The sequence below is a fragment of the Carassius gibelio genome, chromosome A24 (assembly GCF_023724105.1).
Source record: "Carassius gibelio isolate Cgi1373 ecotype wild population from Czech Republic chromosome A24, carGib1.2-hapl.c, whole genome shotgun sequence".
In the NCBI taxonomy this organism is placed as follows: Eukaryota; Metazoa; Chordata; class Actinopteri; order Cypriniformes; family Cyprinidae; genus Carassius; species Carassius gibelio.
In genome coordinates this window covers 67,311-90,287 of record NC_068394.1, presented here as the reverse complement: position 1 = coordinate 90,287, position 22,977 = coordinate 67,311, and the positions used below count along the sequence as shown (strand labels likewise).

The following is a 22,977-nucleotide window of genomic DNA, read 5'->3' as shown; positions in this document are numbered from 1 at the left end:
GATAAATTGAATATTTGGTGATAACATTTATGTAAGAATCGTTCCCTGTCAGCTGCGTTTGAATTGGTTTCATATTTGATGAAGTTTCCATCATTTATTTTCCTGTTTGTTTCTGTCAAGCCGCATTGAATCGTTCTCGACTGCTGTAGAAATAAATGAGATCTGAAGAAGAAATACACAGTGTCTTCTGCAGTCTTCCATCAGGAACGTAACTTCTTCTCTTCAGTGTTGCACAGGAACAGAGCTGTGTTTTCTCATCAAGAGTGCTGTGAGCGTCAGACGCCCTCTGTGGGTTCATTCCAACGCTGCAAACTGCTTTTCTTTCCAGATTTCTAGATCTGCACGTGTTTCCTCACATTAGATGTCAGGAATGAATCTGCAGGAGACCAGCTCTAATGAGAATATGGGAATGAATAACTCGTCTCTGCTCTGGAGAGAAGCGTCGGCTCACGCATCAATCTAAACCTCACTTGTTGTGGCTCCTCTGACGTTCTCTGAAAGTTAAGCACAAACCAGTGTTTTCCAGTACCGCCACCAAAACATCATTCTTGGAACGTTCTTCTGAAACATTTGAGTTTTTTTAAATGCTACTTGTTTCAGAAAACATTGGAAAGTAACATTCCCGTAATGTTTGCGTAGAAGTTCAGATGGAATGTTCCCTTAACGTTCAAGAAAACACTGGATGATTAAAACATTCACTTTCTAAGAAGCCCGTGTTTATAATAAATCAGATTCTCAGATGAATGCATCATGTATTATATAAAACATTATAATGTGTTGTTATCATAACAACAGTTATGCTTTATTTAATGCATTTTAGTATTTACTAATTTGTGGATATAGGTTTTAAGAGAATGATGATTTATAAATGAACACAAAGATATAATGGATTATAAATCAGTTAGCTTGTTACTTTAATTAAAGCAGACAAAGACCACTTATAAATAATAATAATAATAATAAAAATATAGTTTTTCTTAAACAGCTGTATGATCTGATATCTGATGTGAATATGGCACATTTGATTTGAACTTTATTGTAATATCAGTAGATACTAAATAATGAGACTTATAATCCATTTTAAATAATAAACATGGTGTTTATTAATAATTACACTCATAAAATATACTCTGCTAAATGCATAGATTAAGGAATTAATTAAATTAAATAAGTACATTTTTTAATGTAGCCTGTTACAAATGTTGTTATGATTATTTTTTATATATATTAGTTTTTGTAATGCCTTAAGAATACGCTTATAATGTGTTATAAAAATAATGTGAATTATAGAACATAGTCATTTAACACTTAAAGCCTTTATGAATAATGTTTAATAATGTACACTGTAATGCATAATATCTATATTATCATAAATAACTGTTAAAATGCACATATATATTTGAAAGTGTGTTTGATGTGTGTTTAATGTGTTATACTTTCTAAAAGTGTGATGATGAGTAGATAAGTATTCTAATGTATTATAAGGTGCATAATTAATGCATGCTATATAAAGTGAAGGATTGTGAATGTTCTTGTTCTGTTGTCAGTATCGCTGGGTTGCATTAGTTTGGTGATTGACGTGGTTTGAGCTCAGATCCTCAGCGTTTGCTCGGAGCATGTTTTCATCACGGCCTCGGACGGATCTGAAGCGAGAGGATAAATCATGCTTGAATCAGATGTGCAATGATTTAAAATACAGAGATGTTGAGGAGTTTATAGTGAACACTGTAGAGCAGGAGATGATGAAACCCGTCTGCATTTTAAACTCATTTTCTGCTGAATAGACAACAAGACCACACACACACACACACACACACACACACACGTGTGCACCCTCACTGCAAACACAGCTTCCTGTGTCTTTATCTTTCTCCCACTCTCACCCCATTTCTGCTTCTGTTTACCCCAGCCTCCTCCTCTTCCTCTTCTCTTCTTTCGTTCTGCGTCTCGTCCTCAGCTCTGCTCTCTATGACACATCTCTCCCCCTCCTCACTCAATCCACAACCCTGATTTCATGCTTTTCTTTGGTTTTTCTGCTGTGAGTTTCCTGTCGTTTCCCCCTCTGTCGCGCTTCTTCAATCTGCCCCTGGATCTCCACACACACACACACACACACACACACACAGCGTTTCTTGTGTGTTTTCGAAGAACACGTCTTTATTTAGACAGAGCAAAGCGCTCGGTTTTCTTTTTTTAGACTGTGGGCTTTTTCCTCAAATCTCAGACCCCAGATTGGTTCCTCTGAGCTCCTCGTCTCGTGTTCTGCTGCTGAGAACAGCTTGATCTTTCTGACCTTTTTAAATCTTTAATTTTGTGCACATCAACAAAGTTCACGCTCAGAAGAAAGTACAAAAGCTGTCTCTGGGGCAATACCCTTTCAAAATATACTCAATGCACTCGTTTGGGATAAATCTGGTAGAAAATAAGGTGAAAAGGTACTGTCCCAGTGTTTTTTTCCCCCTGAAATTGTTATTAAAGCCTTTATATATAATGCATTATAAAAGTGCTTCAATTCACCTTATAATGCACTATATAATGAGTCCTAACATATTATAATATTTAACTGTGTAATGTATTAAATCTTCACACATTATAATTAAAGATATAATGCATTAGAGTGTACAGTATGAATATATCTTTGTGAAGCTGTCTTTTATGGCTTTGATGATGATGAAAAAAGCACTTTAGAATAGCTAACACTTATTAGCATGCATATCATTAGCCATGTATCAGTGCTAATTAAGATCATGTCTTATTCTACATCTCTAATCTCACCTAATCCTAACAACTACATTACTAACTATTACTAAGCAGCAAAATAAGAATTTATTGAGAAAAATGTTGCAGTTAATAGTTAACAAGTGTTACCTAATCTAAAGTGTTACCTTTTTTTCTTTTTTTATAAATACATCAAATATTTTAGAATAAACAACACACTATGAAAGCTTGTTTTTAGAGTGAAAGTGATAAGAAAAGTATTTCATCTTCTCTTTATATCCTACAAATCTGACTTTTTTTTTTTTAATTCATATTTTGTCCAGACTGGACAATTGCAGTGCTCTCTCGACAGATCTACTACAGTCAAGATTCATTTTTAATGAGTCAATAATAATGCAAGTTTCTGCTGGTATTAAACTGGAGGCACTGATGTTCCCCTGGCTCTGCACCTTTACCTGAATCACTTCAGACTCTGTGCCTCTAGACACTCGTCTTCTTGATTGTTCATTCAAAGATTCACTTTCACAGACTTTTACAGAAACTGTTCCTCAATCCCAGAGTCCTCAGTCATCCTCAAGAATCTCTTCCATCTTTATTTCACCCTTTAACTCTACCCATCTCTATTCTGATTCTATTATTTAAAAAACCTTGCCAGTTTTAGATTTGCACTCTGTTCATTTAAAAAAAAAAACTTCTCTAATATTTTTGTATTCTATTTGTTTTCTATTTATTCTACATATTAACAAAAGCATAAAAAGACCTCGAACACTTGCTTGCTCTATTCTTTTTCTAGTTTTCTTTTTATTTATTAATTAATTTAAAATCCTAGCATCTGCTAAATGACTAAATTTGAATGTAAATATATAATAACATTGTAACAGTTTAACCCATTTAAATTAAATTAAGATAAAAAAAATGTATTATTGAAAATCTAATATTCTGATAAAAATATTTTTTTATATGAATTTGCATTACACACAAAAAAGTGCAGCAATATATATTCTGTTCATCATTTGAGCAACTGAGCAATACAAGCGACAAGTTATTTCACGTTCACAGTTGTGGTGTGTGTGTGTGTGTTAGGTGTGTGTTTTTAATTTGTTCAGTATATTTCGAGCACCGTTTCAGGCAGTGCATCTGAATTTCATTTTTTGTATCATGCAGTGACAATAAAGGAAATCAAATCAGATCAAATGAGTAATAAACGGAGACAAACACAAGTGACACGGTTTCCTGCGAATCTGCCGCCTACGAGTGTAAAGATGGAGTTCTGCTCAGGAACATCTGCGATCAACTGCAACGCTTTGTTTGAACAACTCTCTCTGGTTCAGTGATTATTCTGTGGAATATGAAGTGTGTGTGTGTGTGTGTGACTCTGAACACACACACACACACACACACACACTGTAATTGTTGGTGAGCTGCTCTTGTTTTCTATCCCCTCCCTCAACTAAAGCCTCTCAGAGAATCTTTGGTGTGTTTTTGGCGTGTTCTCGCTGACACACGTTCATCTCCCACAGGAGCACACGGCAGAAGAATGAGAACACACTGTACGGTACGAACACACACCACTCTCACTTTCCTCTAGACTCCTCGCCAATGTGTGTGTGTGTGTGTGTGAGAGAGAGAGAGAGAGTGTGTGTGTGTGTGTGAGAGTGAGAGAGAGTGTGTGTGTGTGTGTCAGAGAGAGAGAGAGAGTGTGTGTGTGTGTGTGTGTGTGTGTGAGAGAGAGAGAGAGAGAGAGAGAGTGTGTGTGTGTGTGTGTGTGTGTGTGTGTGTGTGAGAGAGAGAGAGAGAGAGAGAGAGTGTGTGTGTGTGTGTGTGTGTGTGTGTGTGTGTGTGTGTGTGTGTGTGTGTGAGAGAGAGAGAGAGAGAGAGAGAGTGTGTGTGTGTGTGTGTGTGTGTGTGTGAGAGAGAGAGAGAGAGAGAGAGAGAGTGTGTGTGTGTGTGTGTGTGTGTGAGAGAGAGAGAGAGAGAGAGAGAGTGTGTGTGTGTGTGTGTGTGTGTGTGTGTGTGTGTGTGAGAGAGAGAGAGAGAGAGTGTGTCAGAATGTGTGTGTGTGTGTGTGACTGCATTTCCTTTGTCTGATTTATGTTTGTCATTCTTTATAAAGAACTCCAGATTTCAGTTTAAACTGAAAATGAATTGAACGTATCAGGTTTTAATGAAGCTGTAACTAATTTTTCATTTATCATTATTGAATCGTTTTTCGGTATTTTAATGTGCATGTAAATCTGAAGTCCTAGAGGCCTGAAGTGTGTATTATCAGTGATTTCCTGTGAGTGTGTCGGATCATAGAGACACAAATAAAGATCTGATCAAACTCCACAACATTTAACTGGCTTATATTTTCCGACAGAAATCTTGTTGTGGTTTTGGTTCATTTTTTTTAGTTGTGTTTATTGTTTTCTGTCAGTGGTGTGTGTGTGTGTGTGTGTGTGTGTGTGCTGAGATCCTGAAGTGTCTGATGGGTTCTGATGGATAACTGCACTAAACACACACATGGCGGTGTGTGTGTGTGTGTGTGTGTGTGTGTGTGTGTGGCGTTGCGTGAGCACGGTAAGGAAACCATATTGTCGTATTGTGATCGGGGAAGAACACAAGTGAGCTGTCAGAGCAGCAGTGGGACGTGAGAATCCGCTGTGACACAAACAGAAACACACTCGACAACACCGAGCGTTTATTTCCACACGGCCGTGTCCTTCACACACACATCTCTCCTCAGATGAAGACTGAGTCTGCTGCTGTTGAGGATTCATTAACACCTGTATATTACCATTAGAACAGAACAACCGCTGTGATAGTGAACATGCACACGCTGACTCCTCACTCAGATCCGTCTCATGTTTCTCTCAGTTCAGCCAATAATCAGCTGTTAATAATTCTGAGATAATGGTGTGTTTGTGCTGTGAAGGGCTGAAGCCGGCGAGCGAGAGACGAAAGAGAAGAAGAGAGAGAGAGAGAGAGCAGGGGATGGTGGATGCGTGTGGGTGCTTCTTGTCAGATGAGCGTCTCTTTACTGTACGTGTGTGTCACTGGGCAGAAGGGGGTTAATTTTAGCCCTTCACGATCATTGCTGTAGGTGTGTGTGTGTGTGTGTGTGTGTGTGTTTGTAAGAAAGCTGATTCACTGTGTTTCGTGTCTTTGAGTGATTCAGGACTCGTCTGGAGCACACACTCACAGATTCGACACGATAAAGAGACCGAGATCTAATCGTGGCCTTGATCCACTGTCAGACGCATTTAATACAGAGACGCTCACAGCTGACCTCTCGTGACCTTTGATTTGACCTGAGGGGAACATTAGATGCCATTGGAGCACATCTTTGGTGTGTTTTTGCATTGAGAATATACTGGAAGTGTTCATTGTGATATATCTGAATATAAAGCATCATCTACTGCGTGTGTGTGTGTGTGTGCGCGTGTGTGTGTGCGTGTGTGTGTGTGTGTGTGATGGTGGTCAAAGTTGAATAACCTTGATCTTTCTAATATAAGAGAAATCATCATTCCATTCAAACCTGTCTGAGTGACTGTCTTCTCATATTTGGAAGAGTATTGGGAAGCAAAAACACATTTCTCTGACCTGTTAACCGTTTACTTCTCTATTATAATTAAATCCTAATCTAATCATGACAGACTATATATCGTTGGAAAGGTCTAAGACCCTTTCTTTTTTGTTAAAAACAGGAGTTCTGACCTTTGTCAAAAAAAGTTTCTTTGTTGCCTTTTTCTCTGTCACATTTTAGAAATCATCAAAAATATTATATTTCATTTGAAAACTTAAAATCACAATTCATAATTTGAAACCCATTTCAAATTCAAACATTGCATTACCATGAAAATGGTAAACCAAAATCATGTTAAAATGTTTTCAGTCATGAATTATAAAGATGTAGGTTTGGATCATGCACTTTCTAGTCTGTGTTAAAAAATGTGAGTGAGAGTTAAAAGGTTAAATATCTTCTTCTGTGAAGAGGAAAAGAGTGAATGGTGACAGAATGAGGATTTCTGGAGAAACTGTCAATTCATTTTTAAATGAATGACATTTCTGATTTTTCAACTGCCAACACATCAAATTATATATATTTAAAAAAAAGTGAAATATTTGTGACCAGTGAATTTTTCGTTGAAATACCAAGTAAAAAATGTCTTCTTTTTTTTTTTAAAGTTCTGTCAAAATGTGCAAAGCAGAGTTTCCCTGATTCTTACACTTTGTCTAAAAGTATTTTAATGTAAAGGAGATGCACAATTTAAAGTTACAATGTTTCTTTATTACGAAGTGGTAAAAGGCTTCATTAGATGTCCATGTGCTCGTTCATCAGCTCTGGTGCCGTCTGAAACACGTGTCAGCTCCTCACTGTCTGAACCGCTTCATCTCTCTTGCTTTGATCAGATACGACAGATTTTCCAGGTTTAAACTGTGTTTCTAAGTAAACTGGAAAGTTTCTGTCAGAAATAGTTTCTTGCTGGAATGGCAAAAGTTCTTTCTGTAGTCGTTTTTTTTAATTATAAATATATAAATAACAAAGCAAATTGTTTACACGATCTGTTAATGAGGTGAGTTGGTGTTGAAAGGCTTTCAGTGGCAATGATTTCATAGAAAACATCGCTGAGAATATTTCCAGATGTAGAGACTGTTGAACTGATCCAGATCGTGTGTTTGATCTGAAGTTTCATATTTACAGTTTGTGTGTGTAGGGTTTATTATGGAAACTGTGGACAAACAGATGCAATCCAGTTTAGATTGACTACAGTTATGTAATGTTCAGAACAGATGATGTTGAGATGAGCAGATTTGGGCCGTTTTCAGTGTAACTCCGGAGCAGATCCAGTTTACACTGAGAACAGATTCAGAGCCGTGTGTTTGAAGATGAAGACGTGATCCAGACGTCAATCATAAAGTTATGAGCTCTTTCAAGCAGTTTTCAGAAAGAAGCGTGTGTCTGTAGAAGAGAGCTTCTCTCCAGAAAGAATGATTGAGACGCGAGATGAAACGAGTTCCTGTGACGCTCTTCTCTTCTCTCCTGCAGCTTCTGCTCCTTCTTTTGTTCTTCTGAAAAACAGATTTCAATTCTTCTTTCTGTCCTGCTCCATTTTCACTCAGGTTTCTCTAAAATCTATTCGTTTCTTGATGTCAAACGCAGCTGTATTTGGTGAGTGTCACGTTCATTTGTTCTAGGATCTAAATTATGTTTTAATTTATTTGTGTGTCTGTGGTTATTGAGATGCTTTGTGTGTTGGTGAATCTCACTGTGTGTGTGTGTGTGTGTGTGTGTGTTCACACCTCTGCTAGTTAACCCTAGTTAACACTAGTTATCATGGCTCGGAAAGTTTCTCCATCTGTGCTTCCCAGCGCCGGCTGGTGATTGGTTGTGATTAATAAACACGCTTCATTAGATGGAAAGTGCTGCAGTGACGGCGCAGTGTCGCTCGCGGCCGGAATCAGTCAGACGATCGTCTTCCTGTCGTTGATCCGGACGCAGCGGAGGGCGAGGGATTTTGTTTTTTCGGAAACTTGCGAGCGTTTCGAAACGAGCTGATGGGAGCGAGGGGCACGTGGGCGACGGGGGGGAGGCGTCAAACACCTTCTACACAAGACAGGAAGACGAAGGGAGAGATAGAAAGAAGAAAGAGAGGAAGAGAGAGGTCGAGATCCCCACCGGAGAGCGTCGAAGCCGAAGCTTGTTGTTCAGAGACGAGACGGATGCTATGACACAGACAGCGGTGCAGCTCCTGTCCACAGCGCCCTGCTTCACCATGAAGGGCCGAGCGGTAGGGTCCGGGGCCCGGGGCCGTTAAACATGTGATTGCGAGGAAGGCTTGTGTGTGCGAGTGAACTGAACTGTGCTTCGTTAGTGACTAATCTGCTCCGTCTCAATTGTGTAACATTACTAGAAGCTTTAAGACGCCACACCTGTTCCAGGGAAATCTTGTTCCGTGTGTGTGTGTGTGTGTGTTTTGGATCAGGTTAATCAGGTGTTGGAGTGTATTGTTGTTAAGCAGCACTCAAGGGTTTGGGTGGCCAGTATTATGGGCTGTACGGAGCCGACGGTCGTTAGGGGAAGTGGAGAGGTTGCCGGGCTGCTGGTGGAAAGTTCCGGGCTCAGGTGTGTGTGTGTGTGTGTGTGTGTGTGAATCTGGGATGGGCCTGTAAAAATATTCATAGTTAATGCTTCAGATGCATTTATTATTTTACCGTAATATATTGTGTGGGTGTTAATCATTAGAAGACACTTGAGACTTGTTACGCAGACATAACCAGTTTAGTGACGCCGCTTCTCTTTGGGGTCTGCTTGAAAAATACGTTAAAAAAAGACATCGAAATGAACCGCTATGGCCAGACGCTGATCTAACATTTGAAGTGTTCAGTAAGATGTAGTTTACAATCAGTGTGACTCTTGAATGTGTGTGTGTTGTGATCTGATACAATTAGTGCCATTACTGTTACATGTGCTCTTATTCTCCTCCTCTCTTTCTCTCTCTCCCCCTTTCTCTCACTCTCTCTCTCTCAATCTCTCTCTCTCTCTGTCTCTCTCTCTCTCTGTCTGTCTCTGTCTCTCTCTCTGCCCCCCCCTCCCCTCTCTCTCTCCTCCTGTCTGTCTGTCTCTGTTCCAGCAGATGGAAAGTCTTTTCTGAGCAGATTCTGATGTAAATCTCAAGTGGAAAATAAAAGTAAAATTTCTCCCTGTTCTTTTGTGTCCCATAGTGTTTACCCCACCCACACAACCCAGAGCACACACACATGAATGCATCTCACACACACACACACACACACACACACACACACACAGACACACACATGCATGCATGCACACACACACACACACACACACACACAGACACACACATGCATGCATGCACACACACACAAACACACACACACACAGACGCACACATGCATGCATGCGCACACACAAGCACTCGTACATGCACGCATACACACACACACACACACACACACACACACGGACACATACACACACACACACACACACACACACACAGACGTGTGTTTGACGCAGTTTGTCTCGTCTAGGTGTCTCAGTTGTCAGATTCTGCTGCTGCAGCGTCTCTAACTACTTCAGTTCTTCTACTGGAATAATAGAAGTATAGTGATGTCAGTAATGCTCATGAAAATAGTCACGATACACACTCAAATGCACATTGAGGGCATGTGTATCTGTCTGTCGTTCTCCGTCTCTCTGTCTCTCTCTGATCCGTTGATCCTGCTTGCTGGATTGGGTGTGTCCTAAATTAGCGTTTTGCGTTTGGGAGGAGGCCTGTGGGACGTTTAAGCCCTTATTAAAATCCTCCATCACATGAAGTAAAAAGCAAGAGGTGTGTGTGTGTGTGTGTGTGTGTGTGTGATTATTAATTCCAACACACGTTTCATCAGATTAGGGATGGTTAACTAGTCAAAGGACTAGTCCATTAGTAACTATTCAGTTTTTGGAAATTGTCGTCTTTAGCTTTGATATATGCAGGTGTGACCTGTTTGTCCAACCAATGGGAGACGAGGTGTTTGAGCTGTTTAACTTCTGGTTGTTTCAGATAGCGAACATGTTGAGATTAAAGTACAACATTTTTTAGTTATCATTGCTAATATTGTTATTAATATGACAACCTTTTTCACAGACTGAAGTTTCTCTACAATTAATAACATTGTAAATCTAGCAAAGTTATATTTATTTATTTATTTATTTTTGGCTTACATTTCAGAAAAGGAGTAAACGCTGCTGTGTGGGTGTTTCTAATTCAGTATTTGCTTTCGTCTGACCAACCATCAAACTCTCCATACTTGTTTCTTCTTTTTTGGCTATTGGAGAAAATAAAGTATATTTATTATAGTTTCGGTTCACCACTATAGAGGTTTACTCAACTATGTCATCTTGTGATTAGAGCTGGGACAATAAATCGATCCATCAGAAATCTGAGATTTTCCAAAGGCATCGATTCTCTCTTGAACTGATTCTGAGCGTAGTTTTTTAGCTTCCAGTTCCTTACACACACACACAAAGGGTCCGTGTGTATCGGTCTGTGCCGACATTATTCACACGTGTTTCTCTCTGCCTGCAGGTGGCGATGTCTCCAGGAGAGGACGGTTTAATCGGGATCCCCTTCCCAGAGCACAGCAATGAGCTGCTGTCCCGTCTCAATGCCCAGCGACGGACCGGACTGCTCTGTGACCTCACGCTGACCTCACACGGCACACGATACCCCACACACCGCTCCGTCATGGCCGCGGTCAGCCTGTACTTCCGCCGTCTGTTTGGGGCGGAGGAGGGCGAGGATGGAGGCGAGGGCGTGGGCGACAGCTGCAGCGTCTGTCAGCTGGACTGTGTGTCTCCTGACGCTCTGGCCGCGCTGCTGGAGTTCGCCTACACCGCCACGCTGACCATCCGCAGCTCGGGCATGAGAGAGGTCCTGAAGGGCGCGCAGCTGCTGGGGATCCAGTGTGTGGCAGACGCCTGCAGAGACATCCTGGGCGAGACGGGCGACGATCAAACAGACCCCGTGAAGGAGGCCGAGCCGCTGCCATCCCGCCGCAAGCAGGACCGATGCTCCGTGACCCGAGCCGTGTCTCCGGTGAGGCCGTTGTGGAGGAATCCTGAAGACACACCCGAGTGCGGGATGCTTCCGGCGCAAGGGCGAGAAGGACATCCGCCGCCTGCTTCCCACCTGGGCCGCTTCGTGAACGGAGGCTCACACTGGTCACAAGAGTTCACCCCGATCCCACACAGACCCGAAGACACGCCCTCAGAGGAGGAGGAGTCCGGAGCACAGGGGCTGGCCACACCCCACCTCAGCCAATCACAGGGGGACGGAGCAGGGGGCGGAGCAGCGGCCGGAAGCGGCAGGAAGAGGAAGTCTCAGACGCCACAGCAGTGTCCCGTCTGTCAGAAGATCATCCACGGGGCGGGAAAGCTTCCGCGGCACATGAGAACACACACCGGAGAGAAACCGTTCCAGTGCTCGGCCTGCGGCGTCCGCTTCACACGGTACGATACACTCACAATCTACCAGGGTTTAATGCATTTGACTGACAATCATATCCAAAGCAATTTACACAATATTTGATCAGTTCTTAACTGTTTGAGCTACATGCAAGTATGCAGGGGATACACCCACGTAATCAATCTCTCGATTCTTCTTTCCTCTTTTAGAAACACTATCAAGGATTTTATCTAAAATGAAAACACTATTATAGAAGTTTACCAAACTGTGAAGACTTCGTGGGTTAGGGTTAATGTGTGTCGTGAACCACTGCTTTGAGTATTTTAACATGAAAACACACTTCAGTTTTAGTGGGTATAAATAAAGTCGGTTATGAGTCACAGTTTCAGGCTTGCACCTGCCAGAACGTTGCAGTACATCTCTCTCATTTCTCGTCTCAGGAACGACAAGCTGAAGATCCACATGCGGAAGCACACGGGCGAGCGTCCGTACCCGTGTCCCAGCTGCCCCGCACGCTTCCTGCACTCCTACGACCTGAAGAACCATCTCTCGCTGCACAGCGGGGACCGGCCCTTCGAGTGTCCGCTCTGTCACAAGGCCTTCGCCCGCGAGGACCATCTGCAGCGGCACAGGAAGGGCCACAGCTGCCTGGAGCTCCGCACGCACCGCCGGCGTCGTGGGACGGGGCCTGATCCCAGCGGATCCCCACCCTCTGAATCCTTCGGCCTCCATCCGGATCACTTGAGTGTCGCTGCGGCCGCACAGCTCCTCGAGGGCCACGGCGTCCCCATGCAAGGTGTCCCGCTGCTGACGGGGGCCCGAATGCCCTTCCCTGAGCTGCTGTGGCGGGCGGTCGCAGGGCCGGTGGGACAAGCCCTGGATAAAGCCGAAGGAGGCTCATCTCCACACGGGAGCGCATCGGTCACACACAGAACGTGGGAGGAGGAAGACGAGGAGCAGGAAGCTGCTGGGGAGGAGGAAGAGTGACCACGCCCATCTCTCTCTGTGTGTGTGTGTGTGTGTGTGTGTGTGTGTCAGTTCTGTAGTCGCACCGTCTTCAGGTTCTAGTCGATCGTTTTGTTTGTTAGATCTGCTTTGTTTCTGTGGTGCATGGTTTCTGTATGAACCCAAATCAACTGCTTTCGGAGATCCGTCTTGTTTTGTTAATGTGCCGCGCCGACGATGTTCACGCTATGCAAAATTTGAGTGCTTGAACAAACCTGATTTAAAAACGGACAACTGAATGAATTAAGAATGCAAATGAAGCAGCTGGAGGCGGGGAGGGGCGTGGCCTCGCTCTCGGCGGTAGAGATCGCCACCTACAGGCCAGCATTGCAGCGGCGCTCGGCATCATGAAGGTGAATCTACTGTAGCTGCTCTTCAATTTAGCCTTTTTTCCAGTTTGGAATTTTTTTCGAATGATAGAATTTACTTTCATACCAAAGATTATTGGTTAGTTAATTGAGATGAATTACATGTATTCTTCAGATATCTGTAGCCTTTCTCTCTCTCTCTCTCTCTCTCTCTCTCTCTCTGTCGTCTGAGAGGAAGTGGACCAGGTCTCAGTTCTCACACATTTAAAAGGGCTTTCGGGGCGGTGTTTAAACGCTCTGATGGAGGAAGAGCATGAATCTCAATCTTTCGTTTACGTTTCTTCTATCTTTGAGTTTTGAGGAGTTTATAGAAGGGGTCTAGGTGTCTTGCGTGCTCATTCTCTTTAACGAGGAAGCGGCAGGATGGAGAGTTCTTTTGTATACTATTCTATTTATTTATTTGTTGGTTGGATATTTATTGTGACTTTTCCTGGTTGAGGCGCTTGGGTAATTCTGCATCTTCTCTTTCTTCCGGAGCTTCCTCCTCGGAGCGACTCCTTGAGCCTGGTCTCGGATCGGTTTTGCCTTTCTCATTGTAATGTCCTCAGGTAGCTGATCTCCGGTCAGTTGATCCCAGGTAACATCACTGCAGGTGTGCAGACGCTCAGGTGCTGTAGAGAACTGAGATTCAGGCGTCCTCAGTTTGCAAGTTTTGCACATGAATTTCTGAATAAAAGTACAATCCCTCCGATGACCAGCACGGAACAGAATGAAACGAAGAGGAGGACTCTTGCCTTTTTTTGAAGCAAATACATATGAGATATTTTCGAGGAAAAAAAATGCATTATATATAAAAAAAAATGTAAAAAAAGAGTCATTGATGACATTTATAACTATAGCTTTAGCCGCTTTCGTTCGCTGCAGGAGCTTTGGGCTCTTTGACCTTCTCTAGAATATTACAGCTCTCTATAATCTATATATCGGTCGATTATGGGATGCATTCTGGGGTTTTTGTCTGGAGATTATTACTGTTCTGCTGACAGTAGCGAAACTACCCAAAAGAGGTTTATTTGCACTAAAACGGGATCTTTGTGTTGTGATATATTGTCTTGCTCATTAGTCTCCACTTATGTTTGATTCAAAAAGTCTTTGCATCTTGATTATTAAGTTCTTTGCAGAAGTTTTGAAATATTATAATTTTTTTATGTAAAAGGTCAAGCTGCCTTAGTTTGTTTTATTTTTTGCAACTATTCTCAGGAAATCTTGAGCCATGCACTAAGTGGTTATGCAAATGTTTGGTGAATATTAATTTATTGTATATATTTGTGCTTGGAAAATATGAACGCCCTGTTATTAGGTAAAGTTTCTTTACATCTGTCTCTTCAAATAAGTTGTTTATTGATTGAATCTTGAGTTGTTTATATCAGAAGCAAAGCGATGACTGGTTTTGATTGTGTTTGGGGTGAAGGGATGAGGCTCCTGGTGAAAGCCTTTAATCAGGGATTTATGTTCTGCTCATAGAGTGAAATCTTTCTCAGTGATGGCAAATCATTTCTCATATTGTACAAATAAAGAGCAAATAAACAAAGATTTATGTATGAACAGATTGTGCTGCCTCCTGCTGTTCCTTTCATTGGTATTTTCATCTTTTGTGGTAAATAGGTGTCTGCTGCATGTGCTCCTGCCGTGATAAAGATATGACTGTTATTCATCAAGTGACGTCATTGCGTTTTAATTAATATTCATGACAGACGACTGACCGGTTTTACTCCTGGATTAATTCTGGAGGATATATATTCATGATATATACATTTATGATAATAAATAATTATATATATATATATATATATATATATATATATATATATATATATATATATATATATATATATATATATATATATATATGAATACTGCCCTTTAATTAAATCTAAAAGAAATAATTTACTTGTGAGATAATAATAATAACCTGCTTCAGTATATGTGAATAATTATTAAATAATGATCTAATTTTTATTACAGTATGGATTAAATTAACACATATATTTTTAGTATTCCAGGTTGTTTTATTTTTTTTTATGATATATATATATATTAATCTGAAGGTCCCTGGTAATAAAGTTTCATGTAAAACTCACTATCTCCTGAATTGAAGATATGAAGATCATTTATACAGCGTCACCATGTTATGCCAAATGTCATGTAAAATTATTATTGCCAGAACAATTAACAAAAGAGTCTAATATTTCATAATAATCTGCGATACATGCTGCTTAACACGAGTCTGTCAGCAATCTTTGATTTTAGTTCCACCTGCTGGAGAAACTAGATACAAACCTGAGTATCAGAAGGAAAATTACATATTTTATACTATATATTTATTCCGGAACAGAAGTCATTTAAATTGTTATCTGTATATTTTAATGTTCTTTCATCATTCTACAGTAAATGTAGAAAGTTATTAATATTTATATGATAAGTATAATCTTTAGGGAGGACTGGCCTTAAATGCTTTAGACACCGACTGAGTCCACATTACACATTAATAATCACACATTAATAAAGAACCGAATGGACGGGTTTTGAAAAGACAGTTTTTTTTTTTTTACAGAATTATGGATTTTCAAAACATTTCTAACACATCTGCAAATTATTGGCTGACTGACTGCAAACACACGAACACAGGTGCGTCATCGCAGCTGTCAATCAAACTCATCAATAATTAGGCAAAAAATTATTTATTTATTTTAGTATTTGAGGTGTCATCATAGTTTTGTAATTGTGTTAAAATATATTAAACAATTATTTAACAAATATTATATTTGTATGTGCGCGTCAGCCGTCAGCTGGCTCCGCCCCTGCGTAACTGACGGGAGTTTATGATACTGCGCATGCGCGGCGGCAGCGGAAATGACGGATAGCGCTGTTTTTCCGTTGGCTAGTCTGTCTACCCGAGCGTCGAAAGCGGATCGGTTCGATTGGATTCGGTTCATTGCAAACAGAAGCGTAAAGGGCATGCATCAGATGCCGTTGGGTGTCCCGCACAGCGGCGGGTAAGTGTGTGCTGCTCCGCGGCGGGGGGCGGGTCTGACGCGCCGGTAATGGCGAATGTTACACAACAACAACAAACCGAACAGAGCCGGAAACACCTATTTAATCCCAGATCAGATCCTCACACCTCATAGAAACCGCGTCTGCTCCAATTACTGCGGACCAGTACCGCTGCCATGGTGACACCGTGATGTTGTGGGCTTGAGTTGCGAGCACAGACCATAAACATCATTTCGATGTGTGTGTGCACACTTCTAACACACACACACTCACTCAGGTGATGAATCAGTGAGTCTGAATGTCGCTCTTGATCAGGAGCATTGGGAGTTCAGAGGTTAAACCGAGTGAGATCCATCTGTTTGGTTCTGAGTGATGATTTACAGCTCGGTGAATGTGTTGATTTGGGCTTGATTTCCACACACCATAGAGCAGAACACAAGGTGTGTTACATGGACACTTTTTGCTTCCATCGGAATGTATTCATTCTGATTGACCAATCTGGACGTAGTGTTTACATGAACGCTGAATAAAGTGATGGGGTTGATGTGCGCGTTTACATGTCACAAGCTTCTGATCGGATTTACTCATGCGCTCTGCATGAATATACAGAGTTTCCCGCTGCTGTAGCATACTGTTTTAAAAAGCACACGTGATATTTATCTACTTCAGGTCCTAAGTAGGTGACGACCAGCACATGAATTGTTGTGTTGCTTAACGTTACTTAAAAAACAAGGTGTAAAAGTACCCCTTCCCGCACCCAAAACTAGTCATCTGTTGATGAGAGTCAAACAAGGAGCTGTGGGATGTGGTCGTGTTCCACTTCACAGATGCTGAGTGAAAGGGGAGATTTATAACGACAGGACACTTATTTATGACACTTTATTCAACAGGAGAAACAGCTTGTTCTGAGCGTCATACGTTATTACACTATTTCTACGTCACTGCGCATGCGCAGTACTCCACAGTTTCGGTTTTCAATCTGATCATGTGTTTACATGAAAGGAGTAAACCACCCCTTACAATCCGATCGAAGTTTTATTCGGATCTGGCCAATTCAATCCGATTTACTTTTTTATTCTGATTGCGCTTCTAGTCCTATTACCACCAGATTAGTAGGGTCCATGTAAACACAGCTACTGATGATGATGATGAAGGTTGGGGTGTGTGTGTGTGTGTGTGTGTGTGTGTGTGTGTGTGTGTGTATGTATGTGTGTGTGTGTCAGCCGGCGCAGTAAATGGGATCAGGCCGGTCCGGTGTCCGGAGATGATGGAGGCTCTGCTCCGACCGGAGCTCTGGACGCTGCTGCCGCCGTCGCTGCCAAGATCAACGCCATGCTGGTGGCCAAAGGAAAACTCAAACCGTCTCAGATCAGCAGCACTGCTCCTGTGGAGAAAGTCAGTCTCACGTCTCATACACTGCTGGAGACACACACGTACAGACACTCACACACACACACACACACACACACACACACACACACACACACATTTACACACATTTACACACACATACACTCACACACGTACAAACACTCACACACACACACATGTACACACACATACACTCACACACACTCACTCACACACACACACACACACACATGTACACACACATACATGTACACACACATACACTCACACACACTCACTCACACACACACACACACACACACACATGTACACACATACACTCACACACACTCACTCACAAATAATTTTGAATTGGCTTATATTTTTCAGTTTTTCATGCTTTTAATATTTGTGTCACATAGGTTTGAGTTATTTTATTCCAGTTTTAGTTGGCAAGACCACATTTTTGATTTTCTTTTTTTTTTTTTTTTTGACATGTAGTGTGTGAATATGAGGAGGACGTGTGCATGAATAATTACACACAGGACGTGTGTGTGTGTGTGTGTGTGTAGGTGGCAGGTGTTGCTGGTAATAAGGTGAAAGATGATCTGGTGGTGGCCGAGGTGGAGATTAACGACGTTCCTCTCACCTGTCGGAATCTGCTGACCCGCGGACAGACTCAAGACGAGGTCAGTCCCGTGTGTGTGTGTGTGTGTGTGTGTGTGTCCTGATGTGTGAGGTGATGATGGTGTTCTGCACAGATCAGCAGAGTGAGCGGCGCTGCAGTGTCCACCAGAGGACGCTTCCTGACCGCGGAGGAGAAGAGTAAAGCACTGCCCAGGTCTGTCCTCATCACACTCCTCTGTTTCTGGTGATTCGCTCCTGATCAGTGTTTCTGAGCTCTACACTGATGTCTCCACAGTGACCGTCCGCTCTATCTGCACGTCCAGGGACAAACCAGACACTTAGTGGACAGTGAGTGACCTGACCAACACTTCACTACGTTCTGAGGATTCTCTGTGTGTGTTTAACATCGCACTGTGTGTGTGTGTAGAGGCTGTTAACCGGATCAAGGAGATCATTACTAACGGTGTGGTGAAGGCTGCCACTAACTCCAGCTACAGCGGAGCCATGGTCACCGTTTACCAGCAGCCTGGACCCGCTCCTGTACCCACAATCCCCTCCGCTGCTCACAAACCACACTATCCAGGAGGAGTGAGTACACACACACACACACACACCTGTGTCTCCTCTTCACTCCAGCCTAACTGTGTGTGTGTGTCAGATGCATTACGTGCAGGACAAGCTGTTTGTGGGTCTGGATCAGGCCGTGCAGGGCTTCTGTGTGAAGGAGCGTGTGGAGGGGCCCGGCTGCTCGTACCTGCAGCACATTCAGGCAGAAACCGGGGCCAAAGTCTTCCTGCGGGGCCGAGGGTCCGGCTGCCTGGAGCCTGCGTCAGGACGAGAGGCCTTCGAGCCCATGTACATCTACATCAGGTGTGTGTGCGGATCTCACACACACACACACACACACTCTCGCTCACCAGTTTCTCTGTTCCTCCAGTCACCCGAAGCCAGAAGGACTCGCTGCTGCTAGAACCCTGTGTGAGAACCTGCTGCAGACCGTACGTCTCTCTCTCCTAATCATTATAGTATTTATTACTTTTTAAATTGTATTTTATTTTTATATTTTCAGGTTTAGTAATTTTAGGTGCTTTTGTATCTTTTTTTGTTGTTTTTAATTTCTATTTAATTGTATTCAATGTTTATTTTAGTGTTTCAGCTTCAATTGATTTTATTTCTGTTAGTGGATAAGGCAACATATATTTTTGAGTAGTTTGAGTTAGCAGTGTTACTGAATCTGGTGTGTGTGTGTGTGTTCTCTGGCAGGTTCATGCTGAGTATTCTCGATTCCTGAATCAGATGAGCAGTGTAATGCCCACACAGGGTAAAACACACACTCTCTCTCACACACACACACACACACACTCTCACACACAGACACTCACACGCACACTCTCTCACACACGCGCACACACACGCACCGACACTCTCTCTCTCTCACACACACACACACACACAGACAGAGGCACTCTCTCTCTCTCTCTCTCACACACACACACTCTCACACACAGACACTCACACGCACACTCTCTCACACACACACACACACACACAGACAGAGGCACTCTCTCTCTCTCTCTCTCACACACACACACTCTCACACACAGACACTCACACGCACACTCTCTCACACACGCGCACACACACGCACCGACACTCTCTCTCTCACACACACACACACACAGACAGAGGCACTCTCTCTCTCTCACACGCACACTCTCTCACACACGCGCACACGCACGCACACACACACACACACTGTGTTTTCATTAGAGGTCATGTGACTGGAGGTGTGTTTGTTCTGATGGGTGTGTGTGTGTGTGTGTGTGTGTGTACGCAGGTTTCGTTCAGCCTCCTGCCGTTAACGGGATCCCCCCACAGCCTCCGTATTACCCCCCCGCAGGCTTCCAGCCCTCCTACCCCGCTCCCATCCCGCCGCCGCAGCCCGTCCCTCCTCAGTATCCTGTGGCTCCGGTGCCCGTCCCCCCCCCGACTGCACAGTATCCCATGACCCCCGCGAGCGTCCCTGCACAGGTAATGCTCTCACACACACCTGTTCACCGTCTGTCAATCATCCGTCTCCTCAAGCGTCTGTCTCTGTCTCCAGACTCTTCCTCCTGCTCCGTTCCCTCCCGCTGCACTGGCTCCGCCCAAACCAGTGGCTCCGCCCATCCCGCCGCAGAAGCGCCGCTTCACAGAGGACGTGCCGGACGAGACGGACAGTGGCCTGCTGGGATACCAGGTGAGCTCTGGCACTCGGCAGACCCTACACTCGTCACGTCTGCCTTTACTGTGTTTCTACAGGTGCGGGAGGTCAGCTGCCTGTTGTCATGGTGACAGCAGTTTGTGGGCGGAGCCTGTTAATGAAGTGACCTCTGATCTCTGGGGTCATGAGTTCCTGAAAGTGTTTGTTTGCAGTTTATTTGTACTGAATGACAGCTCACTAGGGTTCATGCAGTGAATGATGGGAACTGCTCATGTGTTCAACTGTAAATGTGATTTTCCTCTTCTGTGTAAGAGCGATTTGATTTGTGTGTGTGTGTGTGTGTGACAGAGATGATGAGTATGTGTGAGACAGATGTTGAGTCACTGCTGTTGTGTGTGTGAGACAGATGATGAGTCACTGATGTGTGTATGTAAGTGAAGGTGTGTGTTAATGCTGTTGTGTTTTTCTGCTCATAGCATGGACCCATTCATATGACTAATTTAGGTGCAGGCATCTCTGTGGGCAGCTCTGAGGCGTCAGGACCCCCGTCTGCTGCTGCTTCAGGGCCTGTGAGAGAGAGAGACAGGTTAGACACACACACACACACACACACACACACACACAGGTGTGTCAAACTCATTTTAAGTTGAGGGTCGGATCTGAGAAAATGTCCCCTTGTGTGGGGGCCAAATTACCTTTTGTTAAACTCTAGTTTGCACACAATATATTAATATTAACCATACAGTTTTTGTTTTTTTAAGTGATTCTAGGTTATTTTAGGGGCGTGTAATTTTGACACAAAATGTCTTATATATACAATGATGATGTGACCATACTTCAGTGTGTTTTTGAGAGCCCCTTGTTTAGTTGAAGCCTGTCATGGATCAGTAAAGCTTCCAGTGATCCTCTGACTCATTCAGAACAGCTGATTCATTTAGAAAGTCTTTATGAACAGGCCACTGAATCATTGACTCAAATGATTTGTTCAAACACAGATTCATCGAGTATCAAATGAATGATCAGAGTGAGACTAGACTGCTCTACAGATCTCAGCAGCTTGATTCTTTAAATCAGCACAAAATCAAACGATGTGATTGTCCAGCTGATCTGATGCATGCCACTAGAAGATAATATACATCAACATCGTGATGATCTGTGCAGCAGCTTTGAAGCAGTATGAACTTGAGTGAGCTCCAGATGGACTAACGTGTGTGTGTGTCTGTGTGTGTGTCTGTGTGTGTGTGTCTGTCTGTCTGTGTCTGTGTGTGTGTGTGTATCTGTGTGTGTGTGTGTGTGCGCAGCAGCAGACTCATGCCTCCTCCGTGTGCTCCGGCTCCAGTCAGCGGTCCGAGAGCTCAGAATGCAGAAGAGAAGACGCCAGCGCCGAGCATCCTGGGTAAGACAGCCGCTCTCGCAGCTCGTTAATGATCGCTCACACTGACGGCTTTCTGCATGCAGATGTGAGGCTGCGGCGGCGGAGGACTGTACGCTAGCTACAGGTAAAGCTGAAGCGTCTCGCTTCCTCAGGAAATGACACGCTTCAGCTTCTCCGCCCCTCATTGGTCAGATGTGTTGAATGAAGCTCCTCCCCCGAGCGGTGATGTCACCAGGTGTGAGGCTGCCACACTAACGGCTGTCTCTCTTGTGTTCTGTGTTCTCTCTCTCTCTCTCTGTGTTTTTCCCTCTCTTTCATGTGTCCGATCCTGTGGTGGGGGTGGGGCCTGGTTCCTGGACGCCGCCTCCTGATTGGACGCCCCTGATGACATGTGGCTGTCATCCGTCGCGCTCCTGTGTTTGATTAACTGTGTGCTGCTGTGGCGTGTTGTTTGTGTGTGTTTCTGGTGTCTCCTCAGAGCCGCAGGTGAAGCGTGTGCGGACGGGGCTCGTGGCGTACACCGCAGACTCCTCCGACGAGGAAGACGATCACAGACCCTCTGCAGCAGGAGCAGGATGGACGTACCGCTGCCCGCCATCACCGCCCTCACGGCCCAAAACACAGACGCAGACCATGCCCTTCTGGATGGCCCCGTAAACACACACTCACACTCTCTCACTCACACACACACACACACACACTGAAGTCACGTCCATGCCTCCTAAAGACTGTCCCGTGGGATTATGGGTGGACGTGACGTCTCTCATCACTCTACTTCCTCTTCATGGTTTTGATTTGTAATGTAACTTCTTCTGTGAGATTCTGTTGACAAATAAACACGCATTGACTCACACACACTGTGTTTCCGGTTTAATTTCCTCCAAACGTCTCTTCACACCAAGAACAATAACGAACACAATATTATTATTCTCCACAACTAATCTGATTTTGGAGGCCTTAACATGCTCGAAAACTCATGAAACTTGGCAAAATGACTTATAGCGCCACCTATACTCTTTCAAGGAAGTGCGCCTTGAGCAAGGTTCAAATTCATTACACGTAAAACAGATACCTACAAAAAAAGTATCTTGGAGTAAAATCTGAAATTCAATTTACAGTCAGTTATTTAGTTTTTCCTTAGCAAATGCTACATGCACTTTTACAAGTAGTTTGAACTGAAATGTGTGTTGGTAGTGTGTGTACACAACCACCCTATAATGATAAAAATCTGTAATCTCTTTAAATGTTTTCCCCTTTCTCAAATCGAGCCATCTGACCGTGTGACGTCACATGGTCAGAGGCCCCTCCTACGATTGTTTGATTGACAGCAGCGTTTCCCTGGACTTGTCTTACGACAACAAACTCTTAGAAGAAAGGGATCATTGG

The 22,977-nt window shown here is 43.3% G+C and overlaps 2 protein-coding genes across 3 annotated transcripts; both read left to right on the top strand.

Annotated features, from left to right (window-relative positions):
• The first annotated feature begins 8,186 nt into the window (after positions 1-8,186).
• On the top strand, positions 8,187-14,587 carry LOC127946308 (zinc finger and BTB domain-containing protein 7A-like). The gene is made up of 3 exons (XM_052542789.1): positions 8,187-8,489; positions 10,794-11,716; positions 12,113-14,587. The coding sequence occupies exons 1-3, from the start codon at positions 8,427-8,429 to the stop codon at positions 12,657-12,659; spliced, it is 1,533 nt and encodes a 510-aa protein (XP_052398749.1). The 5' UTR covers positions 8,187-8,426; the 3' UTR covers positions 12,660-14,587.
• A 1,305-nt stretch (positions 14,588-15,892) lies between these two features.
• On the top strand, positions 15,893-22,444 carry LOC127946306 (KH homology domain-containing protein 4-like). Of its 2 annotated transcripts, XM_052542786.1 has the most exons (14): positions 15,893-16,038; positions 17,260-17,431; positions 17,959-18,075; positions 18,148-18,227; positions 18,309-18,361; positions 18,441-18,601; positions 18,672-18,883; positions 18,951-19,011; positions 19,277-19,334; positions 19,851-20,044; positions 20,118-20,252; positions 20,693-20,802; positions 21,518-21,612; positions 22,070-22,444. In XM_052542786.1, exons 1-14 carry the CDS (start codon positions 15,896-15,898, stop codon positions 22,246-22,248), a joined length of 1,770 nt encoding a protein of 589 aa, XP_052398746.1. In that variant the 5' UTR covers positions 15,893-15,895; the 3' UTR covers positions 22,249-22,444. The 2 variants fall into 2 exon arrangements, 1 of the variants encoding a protein (XP_052398746.1); XR_008151064.1 differs by lacking the exon at positions 22,070-22,444 and having other exon boundaries at positions 20,118-20,802; positions 21,521-21,560.
• Positions 22,445-22,977: the final 533 nt, after the last annotated feature.

What these genes read in the sequence shown, in the direction of transcription:
- LOC127946306 (XM_052542786.1), top strand. Translation starts at nt 15,896, where the DNA reads ATGACGGATAGCGCTGTTTTTCCGTTGGCTAGTCTGTCTACCCGAGCG. An exon ending in AAGAGTAAAGCACTGCCCAG is followed by an intron (nt 18,228 to 18,308) that starts GTCTGTCCTCAT and finishes ATGTCTCCACAG; the next exon opens with TGACCGTCCGCTCTATCTGC. An exon ending in AACCAGACACTTAGTGGACA is followed by an intron (nt 18,362 to 18,440) that starts GTGAGTGACCTG and finishes GTGTGTGTGTAG; the next exon opens with AGGCTGTTAACCGGATCAAG.
- LOC127946308 (XM_052542789.1), top strand. Translation starts at nt 8,427, where the DNA reads ATGACACAGACAGCGGTGCAGCTCCTGTCCACAGCGCCCTGCTTCACC. An exon ending in TCACCATGAAGGGCCGAGCG is followed by an intron (nt 8,490 to 10,793) that starts GTAGGGTCCGGG and finishes CTCTGCCTGCAG; the next exon opens with GTGGCGATGTCTCCAGGAGA. An exon ending in TGCGGCGTCCGCTTCACACG is followed by an intron (nt 11,717 to 12,112) that starts GTACGATACACT and finishes TTCTCGTCTCAG; the next exon opens with GAACGACAAGCTGAAGATCC.